General features: G+C 43.3%; 1 protein-coding gene and 5 pseudogenes across 6 annotated transcripts in view; all 6 read left to right on the top strand.

Annotated features, from left to right (window-relative positions):
• The window catches only part of LOC124068394 (protocadherin gamma-C5-like), a 211,186-nt gene that overhangs the window by 21,410 nt on the left and 164,280 nt on the right, over positions 1-25,496 (top strand). Inside the window, exon 1 of one of the 6 annotated variants that reach the window (XM_046406632.1) lies at positions 22,907-25,433. The exons of 4 other annotated variants lie outside the window; for them this stretch is intronic. In XM_046406632.1, coding sequence (XP_046262588.1) covers positions 23,043-25,433 — 2,391 coding nt within the window. In that variant the 5' untranslated portion in view covers positions 22,907-23,042. Of the gene's footprint in view, positions 1-22,906; positions 25,434-25,496 lie in introns of those variants that run through there. One more of the 6 variants, XM_046406642.1, reaches the window with a different exon arrangement.
• On the top strand, positions 293-2,797 carry LOC124068620 (annotated as a pseudogene).
• Positions 4,431-6,983, top strand: LOC124068432 (annotated as a pseudogene).
• On the top strand, positions 8,393-11,953 carry LOC124068420 (annotated as a pseudogene).
• LOC124068411 lies at positions 14,729-17,682 on the top strand (annotated as a pseudogene).
• Positions 19,194-21,806, top strand: LOC124068619 (annotated as a pseudogene).

The raw sequence follows: 25,496 nt of genomic DNA, 5'->3' as shown, positions 1-25,496 counted from the left end.
TTTTTTTTCCTCTCTTTTTCATCAGAGTACTCAGTTATCAAAATCTACTGTAATACCTACAATTTGCTCACAGTGTCGCTATCCACTAGCTTTACGCGATTGTGTTTCATTGTGTGGTCCTACGCGCTGACACATTTCCACATCACGGTAGATTGTTCGTCGGTAAAAGCGGCGACATCACAGCATTTCTAAGTGGACACTGCCTTGTTGTCTGAAGAGTATTCCCGTTGACTGGATACATTTATTTTCCGAGTCTTGGTTGTGGCGGATTCGGCGCTGGTCTTGCAGGAAAATGGGAAACAAAGCTTTTTCAACGCTCGGCCTGGTTACCTCGTTTGCGGTGTTTCTTCTGGCGCTGCACACCGCCTGTGGAGATGTATCTTACTCGTTTCCAGAGGAGATGAAACGAGGCTCAGTTGTTGGAAATATAGCGAAAGATAGGAATTGAGGTGGGCAAACTGGCTGCTCGGAAGGCCCGTATTGATGCAGATGGAAACAGCAAACGGTATTGTGACATCAATCTGAGTACTGGGGATATCGTGGTCGCTGATAGGATTGACAGAGAGGGCCTTTGTGGCAAAAAGGCATCTTGCGTTTTAAAAGAGGAACTTGTTTGGAGAACCCCTTAGAGCTTCACCGCATTAATGTTCACGTTCAAGATATCAACGACAATTCACCACAGTTTAAAAAGAATACAATCAAATTTGAAATTAGGGAATCGGCAGCGAAAGGAAGTCGCTACCGTCTGGATGAGGCCCACGATGCAGACATCGGTCAAAACGCCATCCAAGGCTATAGTATCGAGGCAAATGAACACTTCAGATTGAACGTTATTGCAAAAAGAGGAGGAGGCAAATACAGCGAGTTAGTTTTAGAGAAGGAGCTGGATAGAGAACAACAACAGGAGCTAACGATTGTGCTTGTGGCCACAGACGGAGGCGCACCTCAGAGATCAGGTACTGCAGTCATTCAAGTTACTGTGCTGGATGCTAATGATAACGCCCCAGTGTTCAGCCAGGCCGTTTATAAAGCCAGTCTGCCTGAAAACTCTCCTGTAGATACTGTAGTGGTTACAGTTAGTGCGACTGATGCAGACGAGGGAATTAATGGAGACGTGATGTATGAGTTTGATCATATTTCAGATGAAAGTAATAACGTGTTTTCCCTTGACCAGAAAACTGGTGAAGTGAAAGTAGTTGGATTAATAGATTATGAGGAGTTGTCCAGCTATGAAATGCAAATTACAGCCAAAGATGGTCTTGGACTAGTGTCGTCCTCTACATTAATAATTGAAATCACAGATGTGAATGATAACGCCCCTCTCACATTCATTAAGTCACTCACAAATCCCATACCTGAGAACGTGTCACCTGGTACAGAGGTGGGCATCGTTAATGTGCAGGACAGAGACTCTGAGACTAAGGACAGGTCCGCTGCTCCATTCAGCAAGACGTCCCTTTTAAGTTGGTTCCTTCCATTAAAAACTATTATTCTTGGTGAGCACAGGACAGCTGGACCGTGAAGTGGTGTCTGATTACAACATTACAATCAGTGCCACTGACGAGGGCTCTCCACCTCTGTCCTCGTCTAAAACTGTTCAGTTATCTGTAGCAGACATCAACGACAACCCACCTGTGTTTGAGGAGCAGTCGTACAGCGCATATGTGAGTGAAAATAACAAACCTGGCTCCACTTTATGTTCCGTGAGTGCTCGAGACCCCGACTGGAGACAGAACGGTACAGTGATTTATTCTCTGTTGGCCGGTGAGGTGAACGGTGCCCCGTGTCCTCCTACGTGTCTGTGAACGGAGACACGGGGGTGATCCACGCTGTGAGGTCGTTTGATTATGAGCAGTTGAGGAGTTTTAAAGTCCACGTGATGGCCCGAGACAACGGTTCTCCTCCTCTGAGCAGCAACGTGACCGTCAGTGTGTATCGGATCGGAGTGAATGACAACTGTCCTCAGATCCTGTACCCCGCCCCGGAGGGCAACTCGTTCATGACGGAGCTGGTCCCCAAAGCTGCCCACGGAGGCTCTGTGGTGTCCAAAGTGATCGCGGTGGACGCGGACTCCGGCCAGAACGCCTGGCTGTCTATCATATAGTGAAGTCCACTGATCCGGGACTTTTCACTATTGGTGTCCACAGCGGAGAGATCAGGACACAGCGGGACATTTCTGAATCTGACAGCATGAAACAGAACCTTATTGTGGCAGTGAAAGATAACGGCCAGCCCTCTCTGTCTGCCACCTGTTCCATGTATTTACTGATTTCTGACAACTTGGCTGAGGTGCCCGAACTGAAGGATATTTCTTACGAGGAGAAGAATTCCAAACTGACGTCTTACCTATTATCGCTCTGGTGTGTGTGTCCACGTTTTTTCTGACATTCATCATCATCATCCTGGGTGTGAGGTTTTGTCGCAGGAGAAAGCCCAGACTGTTGTTTGATGGAGCAGTCGCCATCCCCGGCGCTTATCTCCCTCCTAATTACGCAGATGTTGACGGCACAGGAACTTTGCGCAGCGCTTACAATTATGACGCATATCTGACGACAGGATCAAGAACCAGTGACTTTAAGTTTGTGACGTCTTACAATGACAACACGCTGCCTGCTGAGCAGACTCTGAGGAAAAGTCCAAGTGACTTTGCAGAAGTGTTTGGAGATTGTGACGGCTCTCCTGAGGTAGGAAACATGTCACACATCGTTAGCTAATTCAAAGACAGTTCTGGTCTTTTTTACGCAAAGATCTTAGTGAAACAGACAGTTGAGGTGAAGTTACACATTTTACTTTAAACGTTACTACAAGCGTCAGTGTGTAGTTCTTAGAGTCACTTGTTTGTAAAAAACACATTGGTGATTATGCATGAAATACTTCATTTTACGGATATCTCAACTTATTTGTCATTTGACTCGAGGATGTTGATTTTTTTTTTTTTTCTTTTTTTTTTTTTTTTTTTGTCCTGTGTCCTTTTTGGAAAGATTTTCTATCCGGTTACGCAGCATCATCGTCTCTGCCTGTGTATTTTTAGTGAACTGCAGTCCTCTGTGTCTCTGTCCTTGGTCCTGATCCTCACTTGCTTTTGAAGGCATGCCATCAATCTGCTCTTTTGTTAGGTTTGCATGAATCATGTGTCTTAAATAGTATTTTATTATGCATTTTTTGTCTGTAAAATTGCTGAAAACAAATGGATTGATGATGATGTTAGTTTTTTTTAGGGGGGTTGCCTTCACTGATTGTCTCATCTTGTGATTGTGTTCATTTTAAGAGACTTCAGATTGTCGCTGTTCAACACTTCATCACAACAGAAACTCATCACATTCTTTTGGATTATACAATTTTGTGAGAAACTTGTTTCAGTTTACCCCCTTTTTTTGTTGGGAAAAAGATTGAGTCTTGAGAAATAAGCTCTTGCCAAAGGCCACACCGAGCACAGTGTAATTCTGAAATTATAAGTTTGGATCCCCAACGCTCTTACCATGCTGCCTTATAAAACATTTGTAAGTTATAAAGTTACACCACTTTGCCACTTGTTTGGGAGACTTTCATTAACTGTCTACACAGCAACATTGTAGATGCTGTAAACATTTCCACCAGGTAACGCACAGGTGTAGGCCTTCATTGGGTAAAATTTATTTGCTGTGTTTTTAAAATGTTAGGGTGGTCCGTTTCACAAATTCAAATGAAATGTATATTGTTTGGCCGGTAGATTTTATCAGGGACCAAACTGCTCAAAGATTTTAGTTGTAATATTGGATGTTGGTATTTTTGATGGAGCATATGTTTAACCAAACTTTAGCTGTAATCGATTAGCTTCTATTCATACCACACAAATGAAAAACCGGGTACATACTGAATATGTGAGCGCTTAAAAACAGTATTTCCTCTGCAACAATGTTGGATCTATTTGTTTCCGTGTTTATGAGCTCCTCTGTCACTTATTTGTCCCTGTCTGTGAAGCTATAATGAGTCATGCTTATCTCTCTTTAAAAGTCCGTTAAAGACATGGCAGTCTACGGATGCTTTGCTGGAGTCACTGTACTTCACCTTAGTTATCCTTCGTTTTGACACACAACTTTCCTGCAGTTAGTCTGAGTCTCCGTGCGCACAGCATCTTATATTTAAACTAAATTTTGATGGATTTTTTTCAATGAATAATCAAATTTAGTGATTAGAACCGTGAGGTCCAGTGTCTTTAACAGATTTGAAGCTGATTTGTATTACAGACAGCCTCCTAATCAACGCAGCCCAAAAGATAATCCGCTAAGGCAATAGACAGGTGTTGATGTTAATTCATAGCAGTTTATACCACCGTCGGACAATCTGTGTGACAGTCTCATTATGACAAACGAGTATACTGACTGAATTACAGTAAGTTTTGTCTTGAAGCTGTTTGCCTTTATTTGCATTGCTATAACTGTTCGAAACTCTTGGTGTCACTGTGCACCAACAAAGGCCGATAGGGTCCTTTGCTTTATCCGTTCTTTGTCACCCCCGCAAAGCGGTAGTGTGGTGCGGTGCTTCTGTCGGTTGAGGACAATACAAAAGGAGGTCATATTTGAAAATATTCTTATATTCGTTACAACTAGGAATATAACTGTCTTTGATTCAGGAATGATGAACTTCTGGCGGATCGTGGGAAATACAGTGCGCAGAGGATTTTCTATAAATGGCTGTTGTGTGTTTTTCCTTTTCTTCGGCCTTCATTTCGCTTATGGAGACGTGAGCTACTCTGTTGCAGAGGAGATGAAACGCGGGTCTGTGGTTGGGAACATAGGCAAAGATCTCGGCCTCGGGTTGCCACACTGTCCTCGCGTAAAGCTCGCATCGACACAGACAGGAATGACAAGAGGTATTGTGATATCAATCTGAGTACCGGGGATTTGGTTGTTAATGACAGGATCGACAGGGAGGGTCTCTGTGGTAAGAAGGCAACGTGTATTTTAAAAGAGGAGCTTGTTTTGGAAAACCCTTTAGAGCTTCATCGCATCAGCATTCACGTACAAGATATAAACGACAACGACCCACAGTTCAGCGAGAATTTGATTTCGTTTGAAATAAGAGAATCAGCGACAAAGGTGCTCGTTTCTTATTGACTGAGGCCATGATGCAGACATCGGCTACAAATACTGTGCAGCGCTACAATTTACAAAATAATCAGCATTTCACCATTAATGTAGCAACAGACGGCAGTGGGCGGAAACACTCCGAATTGGTTTTGGTAAAAGAATTAGATCGAGAGCAGGAGAAAGACTGAAATTACTGCTAACAGCTCTAGATGGCGGCTCTCCTCAGAGATCAGGCACTGCGACCATTCACGTTACTGTGCTGGATGCTAATGATAACGCCCCAGTGTTCAGCCAGGCCGTTTATAAAGCCAGTCTGCCTGAAAACTCTCCTGTAGATACTGTAGTGGTCACTGTGAGCGCTACTGATGCTGACGCGGGACCCAATGGTGATATCACATACAGTTTTGATCATGTTGCCAATGACCACGTATCTTTGTTCTCGCTTGAACATAAGACAGGAGAGATTAGAGTCATCGGCTCTATCGATTATGAGACTGAGACGCCATTGAGCTGCGAATAAGAGCAAAAGACGGACCAGGTCTTACCTCTTATTGTACAGTAATTATAGATATAACGGATGTCAATGACAACCCACCTATTATTAGTTTGAAATCACTGACAAACCCCATACCTGAGAACGTGTCACCTGGTACAGAGGTGGGCATCATTAACGTGCAGGACAGAGACTCTGAGACCAACGGACAGGTCCGCTGCTCCATTCAGCAAAACGTCCCTTTTAAGTTGGTTCCTTCCATTAAAAACTATTATTCTCTGGTGAGCACAGGACAGCTGGACCGTGAAGTGGTGTCTGATTACAACATTACAATCAGTGCCACTGACGAGGGCTCTCCACCTCTGTCCTCGTCTAAAACTGTTCAGTTATCTGTAGCAGACATCAACGACAACCCACCTGTGTTTGAGGAGCAGTCGTACAGCGCATATGTGAGTGAAAATAACAAACCTGGCTCCACTTTATGTTCCGTGAGTGCTCGAGACCCCGACTGGAGACAGAACGGTACAGTGATTTATTCTCTGTTGGCCGGTGAGGTGAACGGTGCCCCGGTGTCCTCCTACGTGTCTGTGAACGGAGACACGGGGGTGATCCACGCTGTGAGGTCGTTTGATTATGAGCAGTTGAGGAGTTTTAAAGTCCACGTGATGGCCCGAGACAACGGTTCTCCTCCCTGAGCAGCAACGTGACCGTCAGTGTGTTCATATCGGATGTGAATGACAACTGTCCTCAGATCCTGTACCCCGCCCCGGAGGGCAACTCGTTCATGACCGAGCTGGTCCCCAAAGCTGCCCACGGAGGCTCTGTGGTGTCCAAAGTGATCGCGGTGGACGCGGACTCCGGCCAGAACGCCTGGCTGTCTTATCATATAGTGAAGTCCACTGATCCGGGACTTTTCACTATTGGTGTCCACAGCGGAGAGATCAGGACTCAGCGGGACATTTCTGAATCTGACAGCATGAAACAGAACCTTATTGTGGCAGTGAAAGATAACGGCCAGCCCTCTCTGTCTGCCACCTGTTCCATGTATTTACTGATTTCTGACAACTTGGCTGAGGTGCCCGAACTGAAGGATATTTCTTACGAGGAGAAGAATTCCAAACTGACGTCTTACCTTATTATCGCTCTGGTGTGTGTGTCCACGTTTTTTCTGACGTTCATCATCATCATCCTGGGTGTGAGGTTTTGTCGCAGGAGAAAGCCCAGACTGTTGTTTGATGGAGCAGTCGCCATCCCCGGCGCTTATCTCCCTCCTAATTACGCAGATGTTGACGGCACAGGAACTTTGCGCAGCGCTTACAATTATGACGCATATCTGACGACAGGATCAAGAACCAGTGACTTTAAGTTTGTGACGTCTTACAATGACAACACTGCCTGCTGAGCAGACTCTGAGGAAAAGTCCGAGTGACTTTGCAGAAGTGTTTGGAGATTGTGACGGCTCTCCAGAGGTAAGAGCATCAAACACTAGATATGTTTTCAGATCAAACAGGCTCCTCTCTCTTTCAGATTTTTGATTGCAGTGTCAAATTGACATCGATAATGAACAGTTGTCAATATCCAGAAAGCATTTTTAATAGTGGTTCTAAATCAGCACGTTTTGGGTATTTCTCCTTGGGAACGGGGTCAGTGCCAAAAAACAAAACAAAAAAAAAGAAGCACGTGAAGACAAAGACTCCGTCCATCTTACTGTTTACAGTAACTGTTATTCTGAATTCTTATCTCCATTTTGACCACTTGTACTCTGAACCATAACCCGCTACTTTCAGTATATCTACTAGATCTGTCACTTATGGCATTTTGGTTCTTGGACCTGCTTCAAGAAATGATTGTTTGTTGAAGTTTTCAAATCTTGGTGTTTTTATGCACGTCTACTTTTAATTCACATAAACGCTTTACTTATTGCCACAATTTTTACAGGACTCTCAGACCACTGAAATATATCTTTTTAGCAACCAAAAGTATTTTAATTGTTTCGTAATTTTTGTGGTTTTACACTTCAACTTTAGACGGAAAGTTTCAATATGTATTGGTGTCAGTATTTATTGTTGTGGAAGAGATTGCTCAGAATTATTTTCTTCTTTCCTTATTCAAAGTTAAGAACTCATATTTTGTACATTATATTGCTGTCGATACTCTCAGGGATTGTGTCAGGTTATATATCTTATTCCTTTCACTCTCGTACAACCATGTGCTCTTCGTATCTGAGTCTTCTTGCACATTTATCGTCCCTCATCTTTTCTTTGTTTATTTTAGATATCATCTTCGTATTAATTGTTAGCTACCTATATACAAATTCATTTGGTTTGACATCAGTGGTTATGAATTTGTTTTTAATGTTGGTTGCTCTTTTTAGTGAAATCCAGTTGTTTACCCAACTTGTTGAATTGTGTTAATGGTGAGTGTATGTGCAGGAATTCGATAGTGTTGACCAAAGTTTTTAGAGTCCTTTAAATGAATCATGCTTCGTTCATTTTATGCATTTATTAATTTCTTAATTGCCATCTGCAGTTTCTCTCTGCACAGTAATGAAGTGTCAGTTAACAGTAGTTACCCTGAGGCTTAAGTCATTCCTTACAATATGTAAACAATTTTGGAACTTCACTTTTAAATGCTTAAGAGCATTTGTTGTGATCTGTCATTCAGCTCAAGTTGACAAACTTGTTATAATTTGTGGCCAAAGAGTTCTCTGCCACTGTCACAGCATTTCAAGAAACATCTATGCACACAATCCAAGACTAAATCATATTGATGTTTCATTTTGTCAGAAACATATTTTCAGTCGAACGTGATACCACTGTTTTCACACCTGAAAAGCAGTGCTTCACATGAGGCACTCTGATAAAATTATACTGCTGGTTTAGAGCTTCCCTTTGTGTTCGGTTCCCTGAACATGGCTTAAGTTATTTCAGTGTATCACTTCACATGTAAATGAACATACTTTTCATGTAGAATGTTTCATAATTGCTGTACTGGTACAATCTGGCTGTTAGTGGAGGTATGCAGTTTCTGGACGAGACTCACGATGTCGCTATGCACCAGCTCTAAGAGCTTGTGTGTCGACACCCATCCGCTGTTGTCGACCTTTAATGTGACTGACGGTGCTGCAGTTCATCATCCGGAAAGACGGAGACCTGCTCTTGGATTGTGTTGTTTTTGGTTTAAATCCTTTTTTCCACCTGTGTTCCTGTACACCGACGAGGAAACGTTTCGTGTTTCAGATCGGCGTTATGGTGGCCGTCACGGGACTCGTATTACAAAGCTGTATCGTCGCTTTGCTGCTCTTTTCGTTGCATTTTGCGAGTGGAGATGTTAGCTATTCGTTCTCGGAGGAGATGAAACACGGATCTGTGATCGGAAATATCGCCAAGGATTTGGGTCTGGAAACCAGCAGACTATCTGCTCGAAAGGCCCGCATTGATACTGATGGAAGCGACAAACGTTATTGTGACATAAACCTCCGTAATGGGGATCTGACTGTTGCCCAGAGGATCGACAGAGAGGGCCTTTGTGGAGACAAAGCAACCTGCGTCTTAAAACAAGAGCTCATGTTAGAGAGTCCATTGGAATTGCATCGTATTAGTCTTCATGTCCAGGACATAAATGATAACTCTCCACAGTTTAACAAAGAACTGATCCATATAGATATTCGTGAATCTGCCGACAAAGGCGCTCGCTTCCCAATAGAAGAAGCACATGATGCTGATATAGGCAAATATTCAGTCCAGACGTATAACCTCCAAAGAAATGACAATTTTATTCTGGGCGTTGGAACCAATTCTGTGGAACTTGTGCTTAACAAGGAGCTTGACCGCGAAAACTTGAAGGAAATGAATCTACTTCTTACAGCTCTGGATGGTGGCTCTCCTCAAAGGTCAGGTACCGTAGTCATTGAAATCACTGTATTGGATGCTAATGATAACGTCCCAGTGTTCAGCCAGGCCGTTTATAAAGCCAGTCTACCAGAAAACTCCCCATTAGATACTGTCGTAGTGACGGTGAGTGCTACTGATGCAGACGAGGGACTAAACGGATACGTTACATATGATTTTGGACACGTTTCAGAAGATGTTAAGTCAATATTTACCATAGATCCTAAAACAGGTGAAATAAGACTGTCGACCGCAGTCGATTTTGAGACAACGTCGTCATTTGAACTACGTGTCACAGCGAAAGATGGTTTGGGGTTAACTTCCTACGCAAAAGTCGTCATAGATGTGACTGATATAAACGACAACCCCCCACTTATATATGTAAAATCACTGACTGACCCCATACCTGAGAACGTGTCACCTGGTACAGAGGTGGGCATCATTAACGTGCAGGACAGAGACTCTGAGAACAACCGACAGGTCCGCTGCTCCATTCAGCAAGACGCCTTTTAAGTTGGTTCCTTCTATTAAAAACTATTATTCTCTGGTGAGCACAGGACAGCTGGACCGTGAAGTGGTGTCTGATTACAACATTACAATCAGTGCCACCGACGAGGGCTCTCCACCTCTGTCCTCGTCTAAAACTGTTCAGTTATCTGTAGCAGACATCAACGACAACCCACCTGTGTTTGAGGAGCAGTCGTACAGCGCATATGTGAGTGAAAATAACAAACCTGGCTCCACTTTATGTTCCGTGAGTGCTCGAGACCCCGACTGGAGACAGAACGGTACAGTGATTTATTCTCTGTTAGCCGGTGAGGTGAACGGTGCCCCGGTGTCCTCCTACGTGTCTGTGAACGGAGACACGGGGGTGATCCACGCTGTGAGGTCGTTTGATTATGAGCAGTTGAGGAGTTTTAAAGTCCACGTGATGGCCCGAGACAACGGTTCTCCTCCTCTGAGCAGCAACGTGACCGTCAGTGTGTTCATATCGGATGTGAATGACAACTGTCCTCAGATCCTGTACCCCGCCCCGGAGGGCAACTCGTTCATGACCGAGCTGGTCCCCAAAGCTGCCCACGGAGGCTCTGTGGTGTCCAAAGTGATCGCGGTGGACGCGGACTCCGGCCAGAACGCCTGGCTGTCTATCATATCGTGAAGTCCACTGATCCGGGCCTTTTCACTATTGGTGTCCACAGCGGAGAGATCAGGACACAGCGGGACATTTCTGAATCTGACAGCATGAAACAGAATCTTATTGTGGCAGTGAAAGATAACGGCCAGCCCTCTCTGTCTGCCACCTGTTCCATGTATTTACTGATTTCTGACAACTTGGCTGAGGTGCCCGAACTGAAGGATATTTCTTACGAGGAGAAGAATTCCAAACTGACGTCTTACCTTATTATCGGTCTGGTGTGTGTGTCCACGTTTTTTCTGACGTTCATCATCATCATCCTGGGTGTGAGGTTTTGTCGCAGGAGAAAGCCCAGACTGTTGTTTGATGGAGCAGTCGCCATCCCCGGCGCTTATCTCCCTCCTAATTACGCAGATGTTGACGGCACAGGAACTTTGCGCAGTGCGTACAATTATGACGCATATCTGACGACAGGATCAAGAACCAGTGACTTTAAGTTTGTGACGTCTTACAATGACAACACGCTGCCAGCTGAGCAGACTCTGAGGAAAAGTCCAAGTGACTTTGCAGAAGTGTTTGGAGACTGTGACGGCTCTCCAGAGGTAGGCATACATTTAATATCACTGTCGTCGCATGTTTAAAATTCTGAAGAAACTTTCCTTCAGTGTTGGTAATACATTTTCTAAGTATGTAGGAGCTCGTCATCTCATCTCCTTCATGTTTGAATTAGCTTCATATGTATCAGAACCTATCTATCTGTATTTTTTTCCTCGCCAAGTTCTGCGTACTGAAGTTGACGAGCACTTAAACCAACTTTTACAGAACCTTTCAACATCTAACTCCCTGCCACACACACTCTCATGCATTCAATTGCACAGTATGCACCCACACACACACTCTTCACCAACATTTGTCGGTTATACTGTCAGTTATAGTTAAGGTTTTATATGTTTTTGAAAGTATGTTCTTCGGTTGTTATAAGTCCATTGGACTCCCTCTTGTCACATGCTCGCTCTTTCTGGTGTTTCAGTGAGGGAAGAGTTTTCCCATTGTGTTCCTTGTTACTCTGTCCTTGGTGCTGAACTCCACTTGATTTGTTGATGCATTTTTAGAGACATTTACTCCTCTCTTGAATATTTGTTTCACAACGTTTGCTATTACACAACATTTGTTAAATTGCTTATATTTTTTCTCAAGGTTTCATAAAGTTGTTACACTAATGTGTTGTTACTGTGAGATACTTGTCTGTGTCAATGCTTATCAGAATATTATTAATATGAATGGATCATTGGACTCAGTATTTAAGCAGTTTGAAGAAACTGAAAATTGAATTTCTCTTGTTGTTTTAGTTTGCCAGTGGAGTCTCGCTTCCCCTCTGGAGTCATCTGTATAATTGTCCGTTTTTGAATACTTTTGATTTTACCTTTATATTTCAACTTAAAAATGTTTTACCTTGCCTTGTTTGGTATCATTTTTTTCAGAACAATCTCTCAAGTCTGAATTTACTGTTAATTTTTCATTTTGACCTACTGTATTAACACACTGGACCTAAAATCACACAAAAATGTAAAATCCGAGTGGGAAAAAGTTTGATTTTTCACTGTGAAAATCACAAAAATTCTTAACGAACAATTTTTATAACTTAGAATGCAAATATAAATTGTAAATTTGAAATAATTATGTGCAAATTTAGCAAACAAGAAGTTATTTACAACTATTCACCCTAAAATGCAGGAAATGCGTCAGGCGTTTTATTGTACAGTAATGTACAGTATGTACAGTACAGCTATGGCACAACACAATCAGTGTCACAATAAAATACACCACAAGTTATTTGTAACTCCAAAGACCAGAAAAATGACTAAACTACACACTAAACACACTGCACTACACACTAACTACGCTAAACTACACTCCAAACACGCCAAATGTCATAAATCAAATCTCAAAACGCGCTCTCGCCGTTCACAATCTCTCGTTCGCTGCCGTTTCTCCGGCAACTTTTCCCTAGCAACAAAATGCCATGTGTGGCCAATCACACATTCTGATTGGTTCCTGTGGTGTATTTTTTGACCAATAGGAAAGCTAGTGTCATGTTTCCTTACAATGAGCCGGTGTTTACAGCGTCTTCCTGCACCAAGCGCGCACACCGAGCGCGCACCGAGCGCGCACCAAACATGGCGTTCAGGAAAAAACATCGCGTATATTATTGATCATAACTCGGGTTTTACTTGACATGTTAAGACACTAAACACACTTCGCTACACACTAACTGCGCTAAACTACAATCCAAACACGCCAAAGGTCATAAATCACTCAAATCTCAAAGCTCGCTCTCGCCGTTCACAACCTCTCGATCGCTGCCGTTTCTCCGACTTTTCCCTAGCAACAAAAGGCCATGTGTGGCCAATCACACATTCTGATTGGTTCCTGTGGTGTATTTTTTGACCAATAGGAAAGCTAGTGTCATGTTTCCTTACAATGAGCCGGTGTTTACTGCGTTTTCTTGCATAAAACTCGCACCAAACGTGGCGACAGTGTTCAGAAAAAAACATCGCGTCTATTGTTTATCATAACTCGGGTTTTACTTGACATATTAAGAAAATTTAAAAACTTGTGTATAGTTTGAAGTGCTAACTTTTGACTCAAATTAAAACGGAGACTCAGCGAGGCTGCGTCTTGCAGCTACGTCATCTTAAATCGGTGACGTCAAAAGGACGCGCCGGCGCGTCCGTCGACTCCTAAGGGTTAAGTTCCCCTTTTGTTTGTAAAATTATTGATATGTTCGTCTCTGAAAGTATATCTGACAACCAGTTTTTCAAAGATTGTTAAGAAGATGATACCTGCTACTCAAATGACTTGCAATGTCAATGGTATTAGTTTCTTTGACAGATACCACAGAGTTTTATGTAGCATTACCTAATAGTAAGCCAAACAAAGCACAGTAAATAATTCAAATTTAGATACATCTAATGCAAGTTTTGACAGATCAGTTCACAGAAAGAGGCAAGTATTGTTTTTCTGCAAGTTATGTGATGTTTTGTTTGATACTTTACTATTATAAAATAAGAAACAAATTCTGGCTCTATTTCATTGAACTTTGAAACAAATGGTGATCACTAACAACTCATTTCAGTGTTTGGCTGACCTTGCAGTGAAGTAACATATCACAGAACAGTAACAATAGCACACATGATATTTAAAATATAAAAAATAGTGCTCTGCCTCTGATGTTCAGGGTTTGGAAAATATTTTTCTTGTGGATTATGTGAGGTTCAAGTACACAGACTGAGCTGTGTTTGAATGCAGTATGTTAAGTCAAAACATAGAAGTATTTATATGTTTTAAAACAGAACTGTTTACTTTACGGGCTAGAGCAGTTAAACGCTGGTCTGTGGCTTCAACATTGTTGGAATGAAGGCAGTAACACATTTTCATTTGTTTCAAACTGCAGAATTACACATTGATTTGTGTTTTCTAATAACGTGAGTAACAGGAAGTATTTATGAAGACTAGAAAAATATGACAAAGTTTGTCATATCTTAACCCAGTTATATGGGAATGTGAGAAATGTACACGAAGACAAAATACGTGAGCATAAAATCATCAAGAAAGACTACTTATAATGTATTCCTCATGTAGTTTTGAATTAAAACAAGACACTAAGAGGAGAAAATTACAACGAATATTGTCACCATTTTTATCTTAAGACATTGGCCTACTATACTTTATTTTTACTTTTTACTTGTTGGTTGGTAACAAGAGCCTTTTCCGAGTTGATTAAAGGGGTTTCCTGACAGTTTCATTTTTGTTTTTATATACAGTGGAGCAGTGACAGTATATCGTTTTTCAGTATTGATAACAAGGTAACCTAAAAATTGTAAAGCTTTGCTTTTTCGCAACGTTTCTTTTTCTTTTAATACATAAAGTCACTGAATCGACCTGTTTTTATATTTAAGAAAAAAAAAGAAAGAATCGCCTTGTTATACCCACACAGATACTGATGGTGTCAGTGTGTACCAGCAAACGAGAAGGCTCGGTGATTCTCCACCCTTCTGTCCCTACGAATTTAAAGGCTGACTCTGCTTTTGTATACCGCAGCTCATAAAACAGCTTCGTGTGGGACTTCAGTGACATTTTGTGTTTACTGGGAGGAATCACGAATGCATCGTTGATATATTTTGACCTTCTTGGCGGTATCTTTTACGTGTATGTGGTCTCTCTGGCAGTAACAATGGGATGCAGCAGATTTGCGGTGCTGTGCGGCCTCGCTTTTATTTTCCTTGTCGTCCACCCCGTCTGTGGAGACGTGAGCTACTCGATCCCGGAGGAGATGAAACGTGGATCTGTAATCGGAAATCTCGCTAAGGATCTGGGACTTGATTTGGGCAGACTGTCTGCACGCAAAGCCCGCATCGATACTGAGGATAACAGTGTGAAGTACTGCGGTGTGAATCTCAACACCGGAGACTTGATCGTACAAGAGAGGATTGACAGAGAGGGGCTTTGTGCCAAAAAGGCATCTTGTGTTGTGAAACAGGAGCTCGTACTGGAAAATCCCTTAGAGCTGCACCGTATTAGTATCCGCGTTCAAGATATTAATGATAATTCACCCCAATTTAAAGAGGAGTCGCTGAAATTGGAAATTCAGGAATCGGCCGTCAAAGGTGCGCGTTTCCTCTTGGATGAGGCGCACGATGGCGACATCGGAGAAAATGCTGTTCAAGGCTACTCGCTGCAGCAGAATGATTATTTCAAATTAAATGTAAACACAAAAGCAGGTGGGCGAAAATATGGTGAGTTAGTGTTAGACAAAGAATTGGACCGAGAGGACAACAAAGAGATTACGTTACTGCTCACTGCATTTGATGGCGGCTCTCCTCAGAGATCAGGTACTGTAGTCATCCACGTTACTGTGCTGGATGCTAATGATAATGTACCAGTGTTCAGCCAGGCCGTTTACAAAGCCAGTCTGCCTGAGAACTCTCCTCTGGATACACTGGTGATCACAGTGAGTGCTACTGATGCAGACGAGGGAGTGAACGGAGAAGTTATTTACGGATTTGATCATGTTTCAGATGAAAACGAACTTTTCTCTCTGAACCCTAAAACTGGAGAGGTTAAAGTGGCTGCAGCTGTGGACTATGAAAGGGAATCATCATATGAAATGCAGATCAGCGCTAAAGATGGTCTGGGATTGGCGTCATATGCAACGTTAATTATTGAGATTACTGACAATGACAACGCACCAGTCATACAACTGAAATCACTGACAAACCCCATACCTGAGAACGTGTCACCTGGTACAGAGGTGGGCATCATTAACGTGCAGGACAGAGACTCTGAGACAACGGACAGGTCCGCTGCTCCATTCAGCAAAACGTGCCTTTTAAGTTGGTTCCTTCTATTAAAAACTATTATTCTCTGGTGAGCACAGGACAGCTGGACCGTGAAGTGGTGTCTGATTACAACATTACAATCAGTGCCACTGACGAGGGCTCTCCGCCTCTGTCCTCGTCTAAAACTGTTCAGTTATCTGTAGCAGACATCAACGACAACCCACCTGTGTTTGAGGAGCAGTCGTACAGCGCATATGTGAGTGAAAATAACAAACATGGCTCCACTTTATGTTCCGTGAGTGCTCGAGACCCCGACTGGAGACAGAACGGTACAGTGATTTATTCTCTGTTAGCCGGTGAGATGAACGGTGCCCCGGTGTCCTCCTACGTGTCTGTGAACGGAGACACGGGGGTGATCCACGCTGTGAGGTCGTTTGATTATGAGCAGTTGAGGAGTTTTAAAGTCCACGTGATGGCCCGAGACAACGGTTCTCCTCCTCTGAGCAGCAACGTGACCGTCAGTGTGTTCATATCGGATGTGAATGACAACTGTCCTCAGATCCTGTACCCCGCCCCGGAGGGCAACTCGTTCATGACCGAGCTGGTCCCCAAAGCTGCCCACGGAGGCTCTGTGGTGTCCAAAGTGATCGCGGTGGACGCGGACTCCGGCCAGAACGCCTGGCTGTCTTATCATATCGTGAAGTCCACTGATCCGGGCCTTTTCACTATTGGTGTCCACAGCGGAGAGATCAGGACACAGCGGGACATTTCTGAATCTGACAGCATGAAACAGAACCTTATTGTGGCAGTGAAAGATAACGGCCAGCCCTCTCTGTCTGCCACCTGTTCCATGTATTTACTGATTTCTGACAACTTGGCTGAGGTGCCCGAACTGAAGGATATTTCTTACGAGGAGAAGAATTCCAAACTGACGTCTTACCTTATTATCGCTCTGGTGTGTGTGTCCACGTTTTTTCTGACGTTCATCATCATCATCCTGGGTGTGAGGTTTTGTCGCAGGAGAAAGCCCAGACTGTTGTTTGATGGAGCAGTCGCCATCCCCGGCGCTTATCTCCCTCCTAATTACGCAGATGTTGACGGCACAGGAACTTTGCGCAGCGCTTACAATTATGACGCATATCTGACGACAGGATCAAGAACCAGTGACTTTAAGTTTGTGACGTCTTACAATGACAACACGCTGCCTGCTGAGCAGACTTTGAGGAAAAGTCCAAGTGACTTTGCAGAAGTGTTTGGAGAGTCAGATGGATCACCAGAGGTAGGAACATTGTGTTTCAAGATCCAGCCCAATTCCTTAAAGTCCAAATACTGTTCTTTATTTTACTTGTTCATTTAATCAGTTTTTGTTTTTCAAACGATCCTTTTTAAATTAAAACACACCTGGGATGTTTCCCCGACATAATTCATTCCAAATTAAGTGTCTCCTGGCTTCATGTATTGCCTTTTGTTTCACTTTTTCCTATAGTCACATATTCACCATCATAACTTCACAAGGATTCGGCGATTAGTGTTTCCATCGCAGTATGCGGTATTTCAAATTATGTGGTCGTATTCGTCGACGTAGTTGATCTGTTTTGCTTCATAATTTAGGGTAAAATAACATGATCTATCATTAAACACGGCACTGGAATTTCTGTCTTTTCACTGAGCTGCAGTTTGTTCGTTATGTCGCTGTCCTTGGTGCTGAACCTTGCTCTTGCCTTTGTGATTTGGAGCCACTAAGTGCTGTCTTTTGTTTTCTTACTGGTCAAGAGTGCAGTTTGAGTGAATATATATCGATCTATATATATATATGGATTTTATTTTCCTGATGGATCTGCTTTTCATTTTGTAATTAACATTCAGGCTCTCAACTACAGTTACACTTTGCTCCGAAGTATAAAAAAGAAAAAAAAAACAAAACAACCCTATTAACCATAATGACATTGTTGGAATGAGTGAAAATTATTTTGCAGGCAGCAAGTAAAATTTCATGTTTTTCAAGTCTATTCCATGTACTCTTTTTTTTCTCCTTTTTTATGTCTCCAGGTAGTATTGTCCCTTTTTGTTTTAATGCCCTAAGTAAAGTTAAAGATATATAAAGATCGACAGAGGAAGTTCTTTATCCCACAGGGTATATGGTTATTCAACTCTTCCCAATAATGGAGAGATGAAACTGTTTTTGGGTCATTCTGCTTTTTACTGCCACCTCTACTCACTTGTTTGAATATGTTTTGTGGCTGCCAGACTGATGCCATTGTCAATATTAGTCCACATGCACAACCTCCACTTTGTACTTGTTTATCCTTTTGGTATTCAATCAGTTATATTTCTTTGCCTTCATACTCAGTCTGTGTATCACTTCTTCCATAGGATCCAGTCCTTGCACTCATAGTCATCTACATGTAGTGCACTATAACACTGCCTTTGCTTTCACCCGACTGTGTCTGAGTGACAGCACTCGCTAATGGCTATAGGAGGCTAGTTTATCAGTCACTCACTCAAGTTTCTGTGCTTTAACTTTTTCTCAAGTTTTTATATAGCGATTTGTTACTTGATTTTGTATTTTTCTAAGTGATTCTTTACATTTCGATACCTCTTTTGCTTGACTTCAAATATTTGCTATGTGGGTTTTGGTTTGCATTTGTGTTCTCCCTGTATGTCATACATTGCTACTGGATGCCTTAAATTTCTTTCGGGATCAATAAAGCATCCATCCATGCATGCATGTCATGCAGACATTTTTTCCACCGGTGAAACGTTAAGATGCGCCTTCGCTCTCCAGTTGAGTTGTTGTGTTTGATCAAATCATGCATGTTAAAACAGAATTGGTTATGTAAGTTAAGCTGCCTTTGGGAGACGGTGGATAAACAAGTTGTTTGTTATTCATTTTTAAGGAGAGAGAGAGAATGGTTTCCTTGTGAACTTGTTGTGCTTACACTTGAGGAATTTGGGGAACCAATAAGTAGTGCTTTCGGGGACTTACATTAGGAGGAGACATAATTTTGCCTTAAACCTCTGTCCCAAACAAGAATCATCCCACTTTATTTAGAAGATATGTGTGATTTCATTGATCTTCATTGCAATTTTGAACACCTTATCATAAGCTTACGTTTTTATTCAAACATTAGGGCCACATGTGAAGAAACTTGGCATCACTTCTTTAAAACTGCTATATTTAATTTAAACTCAGGGTGTCACTATAGACCAGCTAAGGAGTGAAGGGTTCAGCCTGCTTTGCACACCACCCATTATTTTTTTTTATCGACCACCCCTGTGTCCTGTGAAGCCTCCAAGACCGATGACAAAAGGTTGACCGGTATACGCTGATGGATTGACGTATTTTTAATGCTCGCAAGTAACGTGTTTGTATTTGTGTATTACTGATTTAGGATGATGCATATACGGGGCATTCTTCAAAGCCACGGCTTTGTCTTTTTCTTTGTCTTGGTGGTGCACTACGCACACGGAGACTTGAGCTATTCTGTCCAGGAGGAGCTCAAGCGCGGATCTGTTATTGGAAATGTCGCCAAGGATCTTGGACTGGAGGTGGGCAGACTGTCGGCTCGCAAAGCTCGTGTTGACTTGGAGGGAAACGACAGACAGTACTGCGGGATTAACCTACGGAGCGGGGATTTAGTCGTTGCGGAAAGAATCGACAGAGAGGAGCACTGTGGTGAAAAGCCTTCGTGTGTACTTAGATTTGACTTGCTATTAGAGAATCCGTTGGAGTTACACCGGTTGTCCCTGCAAGTGCAGGACGTGAACGACAATGCACCGATATTCCCGAAGGATATGATTAAACTGGAAATAACAGAGTCAGCTGACAAAGGAGCTAGATATCGCATCAATGCAGCACACGATGCAGATATTGGCAAGAACTCAGTTCAAAGCTACATTTTACAACAAAACCCCTACTTTGTGTTCAATATTCAGACTACAAGTGCTGGCAGTAAATACGGTGAGTTGGTTTTAGATAAGGAGTTAGACCGAGAGGAGCAGCAGGAAATGAAATTACTGCTCACGGCTGTGGATGGCGGCTCTCCGCAGAGATCCGGGACTGTAGTCATACACGTCATTGTACTCGATGCTAATGATAACGCCCCAGTGTTTACTGAGGCCGTATATACAGCCACGTTACCCGAAAACTCGCCTATGAAAACCCCAGTTATTACCGTAAGTGCATCGGATGCAGACGAAGGTGTCAACGGAGAGGTTACATATGAATTTAGTCGAATCTCTGATAAATCACGAAACCTTTTTTCGCTAGATGAGAGAACTGGGGAAATCGTTGTAACAGGCGAGATAGATTATGAAGAGGGACCAAAATATGAGGTTTTCGTTGAGGCCAAGGATGGTTATGGTCTCTCCTCAGAAGCAAAGGTGATTATTGATGTAACTGATGTGAATGACAATGCCCCCATGATTTATGTAAAATCACTGACAAACCCCATACCTGAGAACGTGTCACCTGGTACAGAGGTGGGCATCATTAACGTGCAGGACAGAGACTCTGAGACCAACCGAAAGGTCCGCTGCTCCATTCAGCAAAACGTGCCTTTTTAGTTGGTTCCGTCTATTAAAAACTATTATTCTCTGGTGAGCACAGGACAGCTGGACCGTGAAGTGGTGTCTGATTACAACATTACAATCAGTGCCACTGACGAGGGCTCTCCACCTCTGTCCTCGTCTAAAACTGTTCAGTTATCTGTAGCAGACATCAACGACAACCCACCTGTGTTTGAGGAGCAGTCGTACAGCGCATATGTGAGTGAAAATAACAAACATGGCTCCACTTTATGTTCCGTGAGTGCTCGAGACCCCGACTGGAGACAGAACGGTACAGTGATTTATTCTCTGTTGGCCGGTGAGGTGAACGGTGCCCCGGTGTCCTCCTACGTGTCTGTGAACGGAGACACGGGGGTGATCCACGCTGTGAGGTCGTTTGATTATGAGCAGTTGAGGAGTTTTAAAGTCCACGTGATGGCCCGAGACAACGGTTCTCCTCCTCTGAGCAGCAACGTGACCGTCAGTGTGTTCATATCGGATGTGAATGACAACTGTCCTCAGATCCTGTACCCCGCCCCGGAGGGCAACTCGTTCATGACCGAGCTGGTCCCCAAAGCTGCCCACGGAGGCTCTGTGGTGTCCAAAGTGATCGCGGTGGACGCGGACTCCGGCCAGAACGCCTGGCTGTCCTATCATATAGTGAAGTCCACTGATCCGGGCCTTTTCACTATTGGTGTCCACAGCGGAGAGATCAGGACACAGCGGGACATTTCTGAATCTGACAGCATGAAACAGAACCTTATTGTGGCAGTGAAAGATAACGGCCAGCCCTCTCTGTCTGCCACCTGTTCCATGTATTTACTGATTTCTGACAACTTGGCTGAGGTGCCCGAACTGAAGGATATTTCTTACGAGGAGAAGAATTCCAAACTGACGTCTTACCTTATTATCGCTCTGGTGTGTGTGTCCACGTTTTTTCTGACGTTCATCATCATCATCCTGGGTGTGAGGTTTTGTCGCAGGAGAAAGCCCAGACTGTTGTTTGATGGAGCAGTCGCCATCCCCGGCGCTTATCTCCCTCCTAATTACGCAGATGTTGACGGCACAGGAACTTTGCGTAGCGCTTACAATTATGACGCATATCTGACGACAGGATCAAGAACCAGTGACTTTAAGTTTGTGACGTCTTACAATGACAACACGCTGCCTGCTGAGCAGACTCTGAGGAAAAGTCCAAGTGACTTTGCAGAAGTGTTTGGAGACTGTGACGGCTCTCCTGAGGTAGGAACACATGTCGTATCACCCAGCTCATTGAATACAATGATGCGACTTTCCTGTTGTATTGCCATGGGCTGCTGTCTTTGCATATAATATTTGATTTTTATTTTGGTTGACCTTGACGCTTTCCGTTCAGTACTCTAATTTCTTGCATATGCTTCTTCAAAATTTCTGGTTCGCTTTTAAATTGAATGAATTACCTCCCACTACACCCGGTTTTAGTCATTTGTCTGCGTGTCTGTGTAGTTTAAGTTTGTTTGTTTTCTTTTTCATTCATACATTTTAATCCGTAATTATGAGCGAGTTCACTGCACTCTGATATGTGCTCACGTAAATGCTGTTAAAGCAACAATTACGTGTAACCTCGATGAAAGCCATATCAATTTTCAGTCAAATATGTTTATAGCTTAAGTCTTACGTCAGACCTCCTTCCGCCTACAATTAAACAAATCGATGTTTATTTTTTGGACATGGCAATCCCAGTCTTTTTAATTCGTTGCATTTCAGGTGACTGTTGCAAATGTGACGTTGACCGTCTGCTTTAATCATGTTTTAGATTTTATTAATTGATGGAAAGCTTAAGTTGTCAAAACAGTTCAGATTACTGAGTGTATTGGCGTGGTCTTCGGACATTACTTTCCTCACACAAATGAAATAAAATCACACCCTCTATTTAACAAATGTGAAAATCAAATCTTGATATTTTGTACCCAGGATCTTGATTCAAATCCGAACTCTTTCTTTTTCAGAATCAGAATTCCTTTATTAATTGCTTTATTAATCCCTTGAGGGAAATTCTTGAAATTCTTTGTCATTTTTAGCTCATAAAAGATGGAATACATTTGGAGTGAAAGATTAGAGTTCTTTATGTTCAGTGAGCATTCCGTCTTATTGAAACATCATGACGTCGAATCGTAAATGACGGGACACTTGTGGTCCAGTTGTCACCATTCAAACGCTGTCCATGGTGCTGAAAAGTGTTGCGTCCATATGTGTGTACTATTCGCCTGTTAAACAAATCCAAAACATCTCGGGAATCTCCTTTCCCTTTGCGTCCTAACATGAAGTACGGCACTGAAGTTCTGAAATTTTCAAAAACCGAGGCATTTTATCCTTGAAGATATTTATATGTAATGTTCCAAATAAACTCACGGCGTCGCTAGTCTCTCACAGATATGAGAGGTTTTTTTCTCCACCCACTGCAAAGGGAGTAATCTTGCATTAAATCCAGAGTCGCCATTGTTGCAGGAGGTGGCATGTTAATGTTACCATTACGTTTTATTTGTGACGGTAGCAACAGAGTGTTTGGAGATTATTTTCTGTGAAACAATGAACCACAAGGGGAAATCGTTGTTGGGTTTTGTCTGCGGTTTTGCGATCTTGGTCCACATCACCACTGCAGACCTCAGCTATTCTGTTCCAGAGGAGGTGAGACCCGGATCCATTGTTGGAAACATTGCCAAGGACCTCGGACTGGAGGTCGGGAAATTGTTAACTCGTACAGCTCGTATTGATACCGAGGAGCGCTACCAGCAGTACTGTGATATTGATCTTAAAACGGGAAATTTAGTCATCAAGGAAAGGATTGACAGAGAGGAGCTGTGTGGGGAGAAGATTTCGTGTATGCTTAAATTTGAATTAGTCCTCGAGAGCCCGTTGGAGCTGCACCGCATATCGCTGCTCATTCAGGATGTCAACGACAATTCACCCGTTTTTCCAAAGGATACAATGAAACTGGAAATTCGAGAATCGGCCGACAAAGGGGCTCGATATTACGTTAATGAAGCACACGACGCTGATATTGGACAAAACACTGTGAAACAATACAGCCTGCAAAAGAATGAACATTTCGTGCTATCAGTTCGAGACGACACTGATGGATCTAAGAACGTCGAACTGGTGTTAGACAAAGAGCTCGACCGTGAAAAGGAAGAAGATTTAAATTTGGTGCTGATTGCAGTTGATGGTGGTAATCCACAAAGATCAGGAACGACCAATATACACGTGAGTGTGCTGGATGCTAATGATAACGCTCCAGTGTTCAGCCAGGCCGTTTACAAAGCCAGTTTGCCTGAAAACTCCGCCCTTGATACTGTCGTGATCACAGTAAGTGCCACTGATGCAGACGAGGGCGTCAATGGAGAGGTGACATATGAGTTCAGCCGCATTCCAGACAGAGCTAAAAAGGTTTTCTCTCTGAACAGTAACACTGGAGACATAAAAGTTATAGGACAGCTTGACTTTGAGAGTAATTCTAAATATGAGATGCGCATTAATGCCAAAGATGGTTATGGACTTTCATCAGATTCTAAAGTAATGATTGATATCACTGATGTGAATGACAACGCTCCGGTGATATATCTGAAATCACTGAAAAACCCCATACCTGAGAACGTGTCACCTGGTACAGAGGTGGGCATCATTAGTGTGCAGGATGCAGATTCTGAGACCAACGGACAGGTCCGTTGCTCCATTCAGCAAGACGTCCCCTTTAAGTTGGTTCCTTCTATTAAAAACTATTATTCTCTGGTGAGCACAGGACAGCTGGACCGTGAAGTGGTGTCTGATTACAACATTACAATCAGTGCCACTGACGAGGGCTCTCCACCTCTGTCCTCGTCTAAAACTGTTCAGTTATCTGTAGCAGACATCAACGACAACCCACCTGTGTTTGAGGAGCAGTCGTACAGCGCATATGTGAGTGAAAATAACAAACCAGGCTCCACTTTATGTTCCGTGAGTGCTCGAGACCCCGACTGGAGACAGAACGGTACAGTGATTTATTCTCTGTTGGCCGGTGAGGTGAACGGTGCCCCGGTGTCCTCCTACGTGTCTGTGAACGGAGACACGGGGGCGATCCACGCTGTGAGGTCGTTTGATTATGAGCAGTTGAGGAGTTTTAAAGTCCACGTGATGGCCCGAGACAACGGTTCTCCTCCGCTGAGCAGCAACGTGACCGTCAGTGTGTTCATATCGGATGTGAATGACAACTGTCCTCAGATCCTGTACCCCGCCCCGGAGGGCAACTCGTTCATGACCGAGCTGGTCCCCAAAGCTGCCCACGGAGGCTCTGTGGTGTCCAAAGTGATCGCGGTGGACGCGGACTCCGGCCAGAACGCCTGGCTGTCTTATCATATAGTGAAGTCCACTGATCCGGGCCTTTTCAGTATTGGTGTCCACAGCGGAGAGATCAGGACACAGCGGGACATTTCTGAATCTGACAGCATGAAACAGAACCTTATTGTGGCAGTGAAAGATAACGGCCAGCCCTCTCTGTCTGCCACCTGTTCCATGTATTTACTGATTTCTGACAACTTGGCTGAGGTGCCCGAACTGAAGGATATTTCTTACGAGGAGAAGAATTCCAAACTGACGTCTTACCTTATTATCGCTCTGGTGTGTGTGTCCACGTTTTTTCTGACGTTCATCATCATCATCCTGGGTGTGAGGTTTTGTCGCAGGAGAAAGCCCAGACTGTTGTTTGATGGAGCAGTCGCCATCCCCGGCGCTTATCTCCCTCCTAATTACGCAGATGTTGACGGCACAGGAACTTTGCGCAGCGCTTACAATTATGACGCATATCTGACGACAGGATCAAGAACCAGTGACTTTAAGTTTGTGACGTCTTACAATGACAACACGCTGCCTGCTGAGGAAACAATCAGAAAAAGTCCCAGTGACTTTCTTGAAGCTTTTGGTGACTCTGACAATTCTTCCCAGGTAAGAATTTAAGAGTGTGAAGTTCTTTTTTTCATCCACTGGTGTTCAGAGGCTGCAGTCCAC

The sequence above is a fragment of the Scatophagus argus genome, chromosome 12, assembly GCF_020382885.2.
Source record: "Scatophagus argus isolate fScaArg1 chromosome 12, fScaArg1.pri, whole genome shotgun sequence".
NCBI classification, from domain to species: domain Eukaryota; kingdom Metazoa; phylum Chordata; class Actinopteri; family Scatophagidae; genus Scatophagus; species Scatophagus argus.
This window is presented reverse-complemented; position numbering and strand designations above follow the sequence as displayed.